General features: G+C 50.9%; 6 protein-coding genes across 6 annotated transcripts; 3 read left to right on the top strand and 3 right to left on the bottom strand.

Annotated features, from left to right (window-relative positions):
• Window positions 1-650: 650 nt before the first annotated feature.
• Window positions 651-1,388, top strand: M431DRAFT_69411 (hypothetical protein; the record flags this gene model as incomplete). The annotated part of the gene is made up of 1 exon (XM_024921785.1): window positions 651-1,388. A coding segment is annotated over one exon (738 nt), but the record flags the coding sequence as incomplete, so codon positions are not given.
• Window positions 1,389-2,067: 679 nt separating this feature from the next.
• Window positions 2,068-2,929, bottom strand: M431DRAFT_478406 (hypothetical protein; the record flags this gene model as incomplete). The annotated part of the gene is made up of 4 exons (XM_024915668.1): window positions 2,068-2,137; window positions 2,220-2,516; window positions 2,628-2,704; window positions 2,915-2,929. The coding sequence occupies 4 exons, from the start codon at window positions 2,927-2,929 to the stop codon at window positions 2,068-2,070; spliced, it is 459 nt and encodes a 152-aa protein (XP_024778994.1).
• Window positions 2,930-4,188: 1,259 nt separating this feature from the next.
• M431DRAFT_478407 (hypothetical protein) lies at window positions 4,189-4,509 on the bottom strand (the record flags this gene model as incomplete). The annotated part of the gene is made up of 1 exon (XM_024915669.1): window positions 4,189-4,509. One exon carries the CDS (start codon window positions 4,507-4,509, stop codon window positions 4,189-4,191), a length of 321 nt encoding a protein of 106 aa, XP_024778995.1.
• A 675-nt stretch (window positions 4,510-5,184) lies between these two features.
• On the top strand, window positions 5,185-6,335 carry M431DRAFT_490918 (hypothetical protein; the record flags this gene model as incomplete). Its single annotated transcript, XM_024916851.1, has 2 exons — window positions 5,185-5,624; window positions 5,681-6,335. The coding sequence occupies 2 exons, from the start codon at window positions 5,185-5,187 to the stop codon at window positions 6,333-6,335; spliced, it is 1,095 nt and encodes a 364-aa protein (XP_024778996.1).
• Window positions 6,336-7,874: 1,539 nt separating this feature from the next.
• Window positions 7,875-9,720, top strand: M431DRAFT_504240 (hypothetical protein; the record flags this gene model as incomplete). The annotated part of the gene is made up of 5 exons (XM_024918439.1): window positions 7,875-7,886; window positions 8,056-8,114; window positions 8,195-8,505; window positions 8,563-9,066; window positions 9,125-9,720. 5 exons carry the CDS (start codon window positions 7,875-7,877, stop codon window positions 9,601-9,603), a joined length of 1,365 nt encoding a protein of 454 aa, XP_024778997.1. The 3' UTR covers window positions 9,604-9,720.
• Window positions 9,721-10,506: 786 nt separating this feature from the next.
• Window positions 10,507-11,976, bottom strand: M431DRAFT_504241 (hypothetical protein). The gene is made up of 2 exons (XM_024918440.1): window positions 11,494-11,976; window positions 10,507-11,377 (listed from the first exon to the last, which is right to left on the bottom strand). The coding sequence occupies exons 1-2, from the start codon at window positions 11,902-11,904 to the stop codon at window positions 10,895-10,897; spliced, it is 894 nt and encodes a 297-aa protein (XP_024778998.1). The 5' UTR covers window positions 11,905-11,976; the 3' UTR covers window positions 10,507-10,894.
• Between the last annotated feature and the right edge of the window lie 109 nt (window positions 11,977-12,085).

Consider the following 12,085-nt stretch of genomic DNA (forward strand, 5'->3'; position numbering starts at 1 on the left):
ATTATTGAAACAGATGAGCGTTAAATATGGTTATCCATGGATGCATATTCTTTCTCTACATTTAGCTACTGATTGGCCTTGATCATCTATACCAGGTACTTCTCTTCTCAAAGCCGCTGGAGTGCTGGCTGCAAATTCTCTCAAGATCAGTATCACGTGCGCCTCTTACAGCTCTTCCTCAAGAGCAGCCTTTGGAACAACCTTTCCTTCTTTCTCTCTCATAAGCCCATAGGAGATGATCATGATCCCACGCAATTTCCACCAGACGTCTTTCCCTCATTATGCTCCTCAGCCATGCATCAGCCACGACCGACAGACTCGTTTGCCTTGTGTAGGCAGGACGAACCTCGCAAATTGGAAAGAAAGACAGTCCCAAGAGTTTCGCGGATAAATCACCATGTTTTCTTTTCCTTCTTCTTCTTCCTCCTCCTCTTCTTCTCATATCTCACTCAGACAGCCGCAGTATTACGATCTTTCGTCAGAAACATTCTTTCAGTATACTACCCAGATTTTATGCACTATATCCCTGCCTTCGTTTCCACTTAATTATTTCACTCTTTGTGCTCAATATCAGTCGTTTACGCTGTCAACTGTCCGTCCCACGTCCCATCATGTCTCAATCAGAGAGCTTCATGGCCACCCGTCCCTTGGAAAATGTCAGATTACAGGTGAAGCCAAGTCGAGGCCTCCCTGCTCACTCTTCCAATGTGCACGGGCAAAACAGCTTGAAAAATCAGGGGATACGAATCGTTCACGCGGCTCGCCCAGAGGGTAGCGAACCAACTAACCAGGCGACTGGAGCCAATTTTTATCTCCCATACATGTCCAATTCACTTGCCGTCAAAATCAAGCACACGAGGACTTCACGTGGACTTGGCGTTTTCACTACACAGAGCTTTCCGGCAGGCCACAGAATCCTGCGTGAGGGAGCAATCTTCAGCTGTCTTCATCCAGCGCAGGCAGAAGAGACCGAATGGAGGAGGTCAGTTGTTGATCGTTGGCGCTGGCTCGCGGTGCTGGACCAAAGCTGGTTCAAGGATCACTTCCCCCATATACAATACATGCCATTGGGAACGCTAGAGCTCACGCCACATGAGGCCACTAAGTTTCTCTGCTTCCTTTTGGAGTACGCTTTCAGCAATCCCCAGCGAAACAGGATAAACATCTACCCCTTTGCGTCTCACATAAACCACGCGTGTGACAAGTGCGCCAATGCTCAATTTTGGATCCAAGCAGAGGCACCGGTCAGGATCACCGTCAGACTTCTCAGGAATGTGAGGAAGGGTCAGGAAATATTCATCAACTATAACAGACCTTCGGGCAATACGTTTGGTTGTGCCGTCTGCGGCGCTCGGGATGGGGAGACATCTCGCTTTAGACAATTCTGGCAGGGGGTGCGTCGCCGGGCTCGCGGAATTTGGTCATATCAGAGTGAGCCCGAGCCGGGGCCTATTTCGACTCAGTCTCAGCCTGTTCCTGTCACAGGAGACATCGTGGATTCAGCAACGACTGAGGCTCCAGCAGATGCTGTTGATATCTCACAAAGCACCGTGCAGCCAGCGGCTGTCGCAGCCTCAAGAGACGGGAAGACTACAAGAGATGTCAAGGGTCCAACAGAGACGGTAACCCCGGTAGGTGAGGCTAACTCACCCGAGACTCATAATTCATTTCAGCAAAGGGTTTCGGCTCGGTGGGCCTCATTCCGCGCCAGGATGAGATGACCCAGAGTCTGGACATGCCAACTCTAACGGCTCAAAAAGGACGACACTCACTGTGACCCCTTGGAGACGGAAGCGGGGCCGACGGGGGGACAAGCACCAATGGAGATATATGCAAAAGCGCATCATGGTTGAAGCGACGCTGGAACTGGTTTTTTTTGTTATGTATCATCAGCATCTACTCCGTATGATGACCTTTTTGAAAGCGTGAACAATGTTTCTCATTGTACTATCATAGAAATCATTGCCATCAACAACTTCAGTAGCGGCTTTCCTCCGTCTACTAAAACCAGTCCTTTTCGCCCAAAAATGTCCGTGAATGCAGAAACCACCCAAGACCACAACCTTCTTATTTGAGGGGAATGAAACGAGAAGAGTGAGTGGCACCGATACCAGGTCGACCGTGCTTGACAGGCTTGCTGTGGGGGGCGTCAGTAAAACAAACATGAACAAGGGAGATGCGCATTTCTTTTGGGCGCAAAAAAATTCACAGCGACGTACTATGAGATAGAGAATTCACCCAGGTAGTGGCCAACCATTTCAGGCTTGATCTCGACCTGGTTAAACTCCTTGCCGGAGTAGATACCAATGACGCTTCCAATCATCTCGGGGACGACAATCATGTCTCGGAGGTGGGTCTTAACGAGGTCGGGCTTCTCGTTGGGCTTGGCCTCCTGCTTGGCCTTTCGGAGCTTCTTGATGAGGCCCATGGGGCGGCGCTTCAGGCCGCGATTGATCCTTCTGCGGGCACGAGCGTGGACGACATCTCGGAGCTGGTCAGAGGAGAGGTCGAGGAGGCTGTGGGAAGGTTTGTGCATGTCAGCGCCATTGTTTTCTCTCTCGCTTCCACACAACGGTTCGATTTGATATTTTCGTCGTCATGTAGGATGAAAGGAGGATGAAACGTACTTGTCAAGGTCGATTCCTCGGTAAGAGAACTTGCGGAAGGTTCTTCTCTTCTTGATCTCAGCGGCCTCCTCGGCGTTCTATAATACCAAAAGGAAAAAAACGTCAGCGCCCATGTTCCTTATTCCAAAAATGAATAATTCCGTCCAAAAGTCAATTGTGTCGCAATAGCCGAGTGCATCATTCTCTTTTTTTTTTTTTCCACCCTCCAATTTTTTGTTGTCTCTTTCCATCCCACCGGGTGATTTCCTGAAGCCTGAAGACGAGGAGAGGAGCAGAACAAAACGTACGTATTCGTCAGCCATGATCGCGGTTGTGTGTTGATTCAAGGATTCGCCTATCGACGCGCAGGGTATCGACGAGCGAATATGATGACCGTGATGGAGTCGTTTGGGAAGGGCGGGAGGGTTGGGCGGAATGCGGCACTACTAATTTCTGGCAGTAGGGTTTTCGTGCCCTTTGATCTCCACGTCAGGTGACTTTGGCGACGAGCGAAAGTTTTTGGTGGGCTTTTGGTGGGTAGGCGATTTTTTTGTGGCGTTAGGAATTTATCTCGGTGTGGCTGGTGTGTTCGTTGGACTGTGGCTGTTTCATCTCAACGGGAACATAGAATTTCCGGATCGGGTCCGTTTTTGCTTTTAGACTCAATACTAACGCCGGTTCTTTGTTTGGCCCTCCGTATTGCGGAGCCGGGAGAGAGCTGGAAGCGGGCATACTGTCGCACCGCTTCGTATGTATGCGAGGTTCGCTACCCCGTGTAACTGAATTCTGCTTAGAAGCTTCGACGGCTTCTCATGTGCTCGGGGCTGGGCAAAGGGCGCGCCATGGCTGCACCGGTATAGGCACCTGTTGGCGAAAGTTGCGTGTTACGAGTTACACCACAAAAACATGGCGACGACAAACCACGGGGCGAAATGCAGCCCGAGCCTCGGGCCAAGGCGTTTCTCGTGTTTGCATAAACCACATCGCTCGGTGCCATGACCACAACGAGTACCGACCGTATGAGTACACGCGGCAAGGACACACGGATCTTGTTCTTGGTACCGGTCGCCGATGATAATGAGAGCGCCCTTGGAGGACCTGAGGAGAGCGGGTGGGTCGTCAAGATGCTACCAAGTAACTGTACGAGTATGTTCCAGTACACACTCCATAGGCTGCCTTTACAGGATGCCAAGATGGGAAGCACTGGGCATCCTTGGGACAGCATGTTTGTTCTTTGTAGATCCCATCACCTCTCCTCAGCCCAGCGCTAATTCGCATGCTACTAGCAACCTAGCATTGGGAATTAGCCCGCCAAGAGAATTTGGCATCATCCTCCAAGCAACCTAAACCGCCCCCCTGGCTGCGTCTGCATCACTTGATATGCCCTCCCTCGGCATCTTTCCATCTGTTCTGTGACGGCTGCTACCGGACGGTCGGTTATTGTTTTCCTCATTCGTCCGTCTCTTTTTTCTCTTTTTTTTTCTTCTAGTTTTTGTTTTTTTGGTTGGAAACGAAACCCCACTCATAACTCCGTTGCGGGTGCTTCTCATCACGTCTGTGTCTTCATTTCTCACATCCACAACTAACTGCCGCTTTTTCTCTTGGCACTGATACCATCGACGCGGCCGACAATGACCGCTCTTTTTCCCTTGGTCGGTATTTCCTCCTTTGCTTCTTTGTCCTCCTCTTCTTTTTCGTCTTTGCCTTTTTTTTTTCTTCCTTTCCCACTCTGAACCGAGGCTAGACAACAACTAGTCGCAGGTTCCAGACTCTCTTTTCTTTTTTGCCCCAGATGCGTTTTGCGGCCAATTCTTGCAAGTAAAAAGTAAGCAACGCCGAGACCTGCACCGCTGGATGGCGGTCGGCTTGGCAAAGTCTCGGCACCAGTTTCGCCAACGCCCATTACGAAGTCTGTTTGTCAACCTGGTACCTTGGGGCATTTTCTCTTCTCCCCATGACCCCCAGAAAACGGGGGTGTGGGAAGGACAAGAGTCTTTGCTGCAGAGTCGTCGCCAATGGTGATGGAGGCTTGGGAGCGTCCCTGCCAGAGCCGCAAGCAAAGCTGAGACGACACGACCGCTAGCTGTTGTCCTTGTCTTTGTCTCCATCTGCCGGAACCTACCCGTCTCTTGGCAGCCTCATGATCAAAAAGCTTCGCGTCGTTTTGTCAAACCATCTCCGTCCTCTATACTCCAGGCCAGAACCCATTAAAGGTTTCCGTCTCTTCTCATCCATCCGCCCCTGCAGCCTGCACTCGCCCTTGTCCGCTTTGCCGTGTCGACTCAAGAGACTCCCTCGTCCATTCTTGGTCCCTTGCCGCACCTCTAATCCGATCTGCCCTTTTTACGCTCTGCTCTCGCCAACCAAACTCTCAACGCCCTCGATAAGGATACGAGATTTCCAATCGTGCATGCGCAGGTCCGGGGATATCGACGCTCGACGACCAATTACCAGTCCGTCTGCGGCACGCACTGCCGGCTGGGTGCTGACTTTGCAAGTCTGCTCTGTCGATCGCACCACCCTCCCTTATCCCATCACGGGTGGAGTATCCGAGTACAAGTAGTGTCTCTTGGGCACTATGTCTCTCACGGCGTCGGCTTCATTTTCATTCACGTCATTCACGACCTCTTCCATCGTTCCAGGTTCTGCGCCGACGGCACTGCCGCCAACCACATCGGCTTCCATCACGGGGAGCGGTAGCAATGGCGCCTCCTACATCACAGCCAACCCTTATCCGCCCTTGACAACGCATTGGAACCGGCCGATGAGCTGCACATGGACGTACGTGTATGATAGCGACCTGCCGGCGGGAGTCTCAGAACCCATTGCGTATCTGGATTTGGAACCTCTTCCTGGTGCTTCTACTCTGTCCTGTTATCCAGACGGCATGTTTTACGATGGACGCACCGGCGTGTTCAGCCCTGCGACGTGCCCCTATGGATGGACGACTGTGTCTCTTGCGGTAAACACTGACCAGGATGAAGATGAGGCAACTACCACAGCACTGTGTTGTTCATCGTACGTTGAGCGAGCTTTTGATTCCGCAGCTTTTGGTGCTAAACTTTTTTCCGCAGCGAATACTCTTATGCCGGCGGGCATTGTAAGCGCCAGGTTCCTACGGTTCTGGCAGTCCCCATCATATATAACCATACAGCTGCCACATACGATGTGTTGACCAACTCAACCACCACGCTCTACAGCGCCACTATTGCAGTCAACACCATTCGGGCGCTCTTTAGGGAGCAAGATAAGCCGCTCCTCGGCTTGACAAACGAGGACGATATCGACGATGAGCGGGAAGACGACCGCGGACTATCGATGAGCGCCAAGATTGGGATCGGGGTTGGCGTGACACTATTCGGCTTGTTCAGCATTGGAGCGGCTATTTTAATCTATCTGTGGAGGCGAGACCGAAGAAAAAAGGGTCACCCAAGCGGCACGTCGCACGAGCTCGGCGTTGTACAGAGGACACAGGGGCAAATGTACACCAACTCGCCGCCACTGGGCTCGCATCAACGGGCTCGTGAACGCAGTGCCGAGCCGCCTCCCGCATACGACTTTACCACCGAAACCAACAGCGTCGCAGATAACGATGGCGAGGATGCGACCGTGGCCCGAGACGGCCAAATCCAGGTTCTGATGGCGCAAAAAGCCGCTATTCAGCGACGCATTGACGAGCTGGAAAGGGCCTCTGGAGATGAAAGTAGGGATGAGCCTCGTGAGGGGTAAACCCGGTGTTTGGCTTTTTTGTTTCACCCTTTTTGGGGAGTTTAAAATCATTTAATCTTGTTTGGGTCTCTCTCAGAAGGACTAGTTATGATACCACATTTGCGAGCAGAAAAAAAAAGAGAGCAAGTCAGCCAGTCGACTTTGTATGTTTTGATTATATCTACGAGGTGATAGGATGGATATGGAAGAGAACAGCGTGATATCGCCTCTAGCAGTTAAGCATGGATTTGAGCCTGGGTGGTAGATTAGACAAAGGGGCTACAAAAGAAAGGGAGTGGAGGAGATGAATGGAGTTTAGGGGTCAAGGTTAGGCAGCATCAAAGGCGCTTGAACAGTCAATACGATATGTACGGGCTAGGTAATAATGACTCGTCGTAAAGATGAGTGTGCGTTGTCTGTCTACGTCCAAGGTTGAAATTGTTACCCGCAGCAACACAAAGACATCTATTTATCTGTAAACATCACAACTACCTACTATGTAAGAAACGAGACGCCATTGATGCAAACTAGCGCTTCTAGCATTTGCCCCCAATACGGGGCCGGCGATCTGACTAACCATGCATCAATGCCTGGAGCATCCATGCTCCTCGTGCTTGTAGGCACCTAGCATCAGCTTTAGCGGTTCCATCTGTTCGGGACTGTCAGACATGGGTAAGCAAGTAAGGTAGTGCTCGCGTGCTATTTTATTTCCAGCTCGGTTTATATCATAATCCAACGCCATCCATCCATGCAGAGCTCATGTCGGCAATTCGGCAATCAACAAACAACCAAAAGCTCGGCTGATAGATAAATTACTACTGATGAAACCTCATATAAACGAACCGCTGCGGGTAACCTTGGAAGAAGAAGAAAAAACAGCGACCCACTGAATCTCGACTCTTGCATCTGAATTGTAGTTACCTAGAGCTAGGCAGTCACAAAACGACCCTCAAGAATGTCGATGCCTACACCGCGGTTTGGATCGGACGGGAGTTTCCAGCATTTCTGCAGCAATAAGCTCATCTCCTGCTATCCGAGACAAATTGTCAGCAACGCCTCCAGCCCCCGGTTTCTGGCCGCATTTTGCCGTTCAGGTTTCTTTTTGGGTGATGTGCTGTTTACCTTTAGGGGGGGCCCGCCACTTACACCATGTTTCTCGCCGCTTTGGGCCATAGGACGAGATTCTAAACATGCAGCCCACGAGCTTCTTCTTTCTACCCAGCTTGCGCTATTTTAGCGGGTGTTTATCCGTCGCGGAACAGGCTGGACCTCGTCTGCCAGCGCCAAACGGCTGTGCATGCAGGTACCTCTCGTCAGGCCCGGCATAAGCGGTCCCTGGCAGCTGTTGTGATGATCCATAACCAGAATTCCCCCCGCTAAGAAAAAATCCCACCAAATACTTTATAAAAACTCCACTGGTATGCCATCACCAGATCCCTCTTCTGCCCAGGCCGAATTTCCTCTTGCCTGATCTTTGTCTACCAGCATTTGGATACCTTTTGTTTGCAGCTTTTTTTTTTTTTTTTAACTGAGTGCTAGTTGTTGAAACATCTTTTCAAAATGAGGGGAGAGGTCAGTCTATTGTTGCGCGCACGAGTGTTTTTTCTCTGCTTTTTTTTTTTTGCCGAGTTATGATATCATCCCACTTTCGCGGATTTGCGCTCGCGATGCGTCCATTTGCGCTCAACCACGCCACATGATTTTCCCTACAACAAGCATCGCTAACATGATACGCATATAGATCATCCATCTTCACGTTGGCCAGGCCGGTGTTCAGCTCGGTAACGCAGCTTGGGAGCTGTTCGTGAGCCCCTCCACCTGTTGCGCAAGGATTTATAAGCGCATCTGATGCTTGATGCTAATCTTTTGTCGTCGCATAGCTACTGTCTTGAGCACGGCCTCGGCCATGACGGTCGCATAGACCCCAACGCCAAGGATATCGATGATCCTGGCTCCTACGATACCTTCTTCACCGAAACCGCCGGCGGCAAGCATGTGCCTCGGTCCATCTTCGTCGACTTGGATCCGTCTCCCATCGACGAGATTCGCACGGGCGACTATCGCCAGCTGTTCCACCCCGAGATGTTAATCAGCGGAAAGGAGGATGCGGCGAACAACTATGCTCGTGGTCACTATACTGTCGGAAAGGAGATGATTGATCCTGTCATGGATAGGATCCGTCGTGTTACGGGTGAGTGTTGATGAGGCGGCTTGTTCAACATTGATAGCTGACGATGCGATGTCGCAGACAACTGTCACTCGCTCCAGGGATTCCTCGTCTTCCACTCGTTTGGAGGCGGCACTGGATCCGGCTTTGGCGCCCTGATGCTCGAGCGCCTCGCTGCCGAGTATGGAAAGAAGACCAAGCTCGAGTTCGCCGTCTACCCTGCTCCTCAGACATCCTCTTCCGTCGTCGAACCTTACAACGCAGTCCTGTCCACCCATAGCACCATCGAGAACTCCGACTGCACTTTTCTAGTAGACAACGAGGCAGTCTATGACATTTGCCGGAGAAATCTCGACATCTCCCGCCCTTCGTTTGACAATCTCAACCGTCTCATTGCTCAAGTTGTCAGCTCTATTACTTCATCCCTGCGATTTGACGGCGCCCTCAATGTCGACTTGAACGAGTTCCAGACCAACCTTGTTCCTTTCCCACGTATCCACTACCCCTTGATTAGCTACGCCCCTGTCGTTTCTGCGAAGAAGAGCTCTCATGAGAGCTTCAAGATTCAGGAGCTGACCTTCCAGTGTAAGTCATCCCCATGGCTTTTTTTACGTATGTATCCGAGATATTGACGTATGTCCAGGTTTCGAGCCCAACAACCAGATGGTCGTCTGCAACCCCCAGAATGGCAAGTACATGGCCGTTGCTCTGCTGTACCGTGGTGACGTTGTAACGCGCGACTGTACCGTTGCAGTCGCCGCCATCAAGGCCAAGTCTACATTCCACATGGTCGACTGGTGCCCTACAGGCTTCAAGGTCGGAATCACCTACCAGAAGCCCATGAGTGTTCCCGTCTCCGCTGCGGAGGGCGGCCTTGCTCCCGTCAAGCGTTCCGTTTCCATGCTCTCCAACACCACCGCCATCGCCGAGGCCTGGTCACGACTGGACCACAACTTCGACCTGATGCATAACAAGCGTGCCTTTGTGCACTGGTATGTCGGTGAGGGCATGGAAGAGGGCGAGTTTTCCGAAGCTCGAGAGGACCTCGCTGCCCTGGAGAGGGACTACGAAGAGGTTGCCGCCGACTCCTTTGACGGTGATGATACCGCCATGGAATACTAGATGCGGTTCATTGAACGAACTGGACATAATAAGCCTAGGAACCGCTTTGACAATGACTGAACGAAGAGAGAGATTGCTTTTGCTATTTTAATGGGAGGTTTTTGGCTTGAGAAGAAGAAAAAATTTGGTCGTATTGGAGTCTGATTAGATTGAGACCGCCACTATCGTTCCCCTCTTTTGCTTCTGCTTTCTGTTTCTTTTGTCTTTTGCTTTTTTCTTTTTGCTGGAAATGTACGTTTGGGAGCAAGCATGCGAAGAAAAAAAGATACCTCTAATCCTACCAAAGTTCTCTTTCGTTGTACATAATGATATTCACAATTTTTTTGTAAAGGAGGAAGGCCTGGGAGTGGCTATATAGGGAGGGACACACTTAGTAGTTTAGTTTACCTTAGTATTATGAGAAAATCGACAAATGGAGGAGAGAAACTCATGTGCGTGTTCTATGGCTTCGAGTTCCATTGCTATACTTGGCTGCCTGCTGCCTCCATACTTTAGCAGATCGGTATGCATGTATGCTGACAACTGAGGATTTATCATTGGATGCAGGGCTTCGTTTCGAGTCCGCCTCTAATGACGTGGCATCGGTTTGACAAAGTGGCGATACAGGGCTATTATGTGCAACTCTTACAGGTCACTAGGTAAGTAGATGCTAATATTAGTTTTCGAGGCGGTATTCAGCCTTTACCTTGCACAGACTGAAGTACCTACCTGTGCCTGGCAAATAATTCATGGCAATAGATGTACTCTTCACAGCGTTTACATGTTGCACTCAGTGAAGTACCCTATAGCATGATGTATTTTTCACCTTCTACCAAACGCCAATGATTTTCTCCTTTTTCTCTGCCCTGCAGTTGACGGTAATGACATCCATGACTTACATAAAAATACGTGGTACCCTCTAACAGGCAGCAGGCAGTGATTAAAAGAGGGCTCCCAAAAGGAGAGGGGAAACGCAGTGAAAAAAAAAAAAACCGACTTTTGATATGTACACTTTTTAAAAAGACGGCCCGCCTGCCCTCTCATGTGATGAGTAAGCCAACTCGCCGCCTTTCCACAGAAAACACGCCCGTATTATACTTCGGACCTTATACCAAAGTGCTGCCTTTTACAAGCCCCAGGGCCAGCAAGGCAAAAGCAGGGAATCAACTCGACTCACTTCGCTCATCACCCACGTTGCTTAACCTGGAGCAGGGCGGCACTCCCAGGATTGTCTATTTTCCTCTTTTTCTCAATCCGCATTGCCCTTGTCGATTTTCTCTTCTTGCTCGCCTCGAGTGATTTTTCCTTTTCTTCACTTCTTCTTCCATGCCGCAGCCCGTTTAGCGCCGCGGTTCTGCGGTCTCATTGGCCTGCCCGCCTTCTTCTTATTTTTCTTGCCCATTTTGAGGTCCTTGGGAAGCCCATCCTTGGACGATGCTCTGCGGCCCTCGAAAATGATGGCCTCCGGAGTCTTGATTCCGCCTTCTGCCGCCTCACCGTCCTTTGCCGCCGATGCAAACGACCTCCTGCCGGGACGTCGCTGTTTCGCAGCCGCAGACCGACCCAGCAGTTTGCGGGTTCGTCCGGCGGCGGCCTGCTCCTCTGGAGTTGCCTTGGGCTTGTACTTTGTGCTGCGGCTAGTGCCATCGGCCACATCTGCCTTGGACCTGGCCCGCTCGACAGCCTGAGCCGTCTTGCGCGGATCCTTTGCCCTCGTTACACGGAGTGAACGGGGAAGCATGGGGGGAAACTTTTTCCCGTTGAGAAGAAGAGCTGCCTCTACATCATTGGCGTCCTGGAAAGCTAAGTCAGCAACAAAGAAAGACGGGGAGGGAAAAAAGACAATGGGATTCAAGGCAACCACATGAAAGGAAGAGAGAATCTCGTCACCAGGCGAGAGGGACAACTTACATAAAACTGCACGTATGCAAATCCCTTGCCCACTCTGGTCTTGGAGTCACGCACAACACGAACGTTCTCAACCTTGCCTTGGGTACCAAAAGTGCGCCAGAGGCCTTCTTCAATATCGGAAGGCACCTTGTTGCGCTTCTTTTCAACGGTCTCGCCGTCGGCTTTCTGGTTCAAAACAGTTTCGTCGTCGACAAAGCCCAGGTTTCCAACAAAGACGCAGTTGCGATGATTCATTGGGCTTGGGTGTGCAACACTGTCCACCCGGATGTGACGGCCAAGGATTTCAGTTCCGTTGAGCTCTGCGACGACTTTTCGAGCTGCCGCGGGAGTTGAAAAGACTGCATATGCGTTTGTGGATTTGGTGGTGGCATCCATCAAGGCTTTGGTAATGTAGGCCGCTCGTTTGGGCATTGAGCCGGTAGAAAAAGCCACGGACCGGAAACGCAGAGACTCTACCTTTTGCGGCGGTGAGGCATCCTTGTCAAGGACTGAAGAGAGATGCTTCATCAGCTCTTTCTTGGCTGACTTGGATGAAATGGCCTCTGTGGCGACATTGCCCAGGAAAACAGTCCGAGCAGCCTTCTCAACCTCG

This window comes from Trichoderma harzianum (genome assembly GCF_003025095.1).
Source record: "Trichoderma harzianum CBS 226.95 unplaced genomic scaffold M431scaffold_2, whole genome shotgun sequence".
Taxonomy (NCBI): Eukaryota; Fungi; Ascomycota; class Sordariomycetes; order Hypocreales; family Hypocreaceae; genus Trichoderma; species Trichoderma harzianum.

Excerpts from the sequence above, each read along its gene's own strand:
- M431DRAFT_504241 (XM_024918440.1), bottom strand. The coding sequence starts at position 11,904 with ATGCCCAAACGAGCGGCCTACATTACCAAAGCCTTGATGGATGCCACC. Across the intron at positions 11,378-11,493 it reads TTGCATACGTGCAGTTTTAT|GACGCCAATGATGTAGAGGC; the intron begins GTAAGTTGTCCC and ends TTAGCTTTCCAG.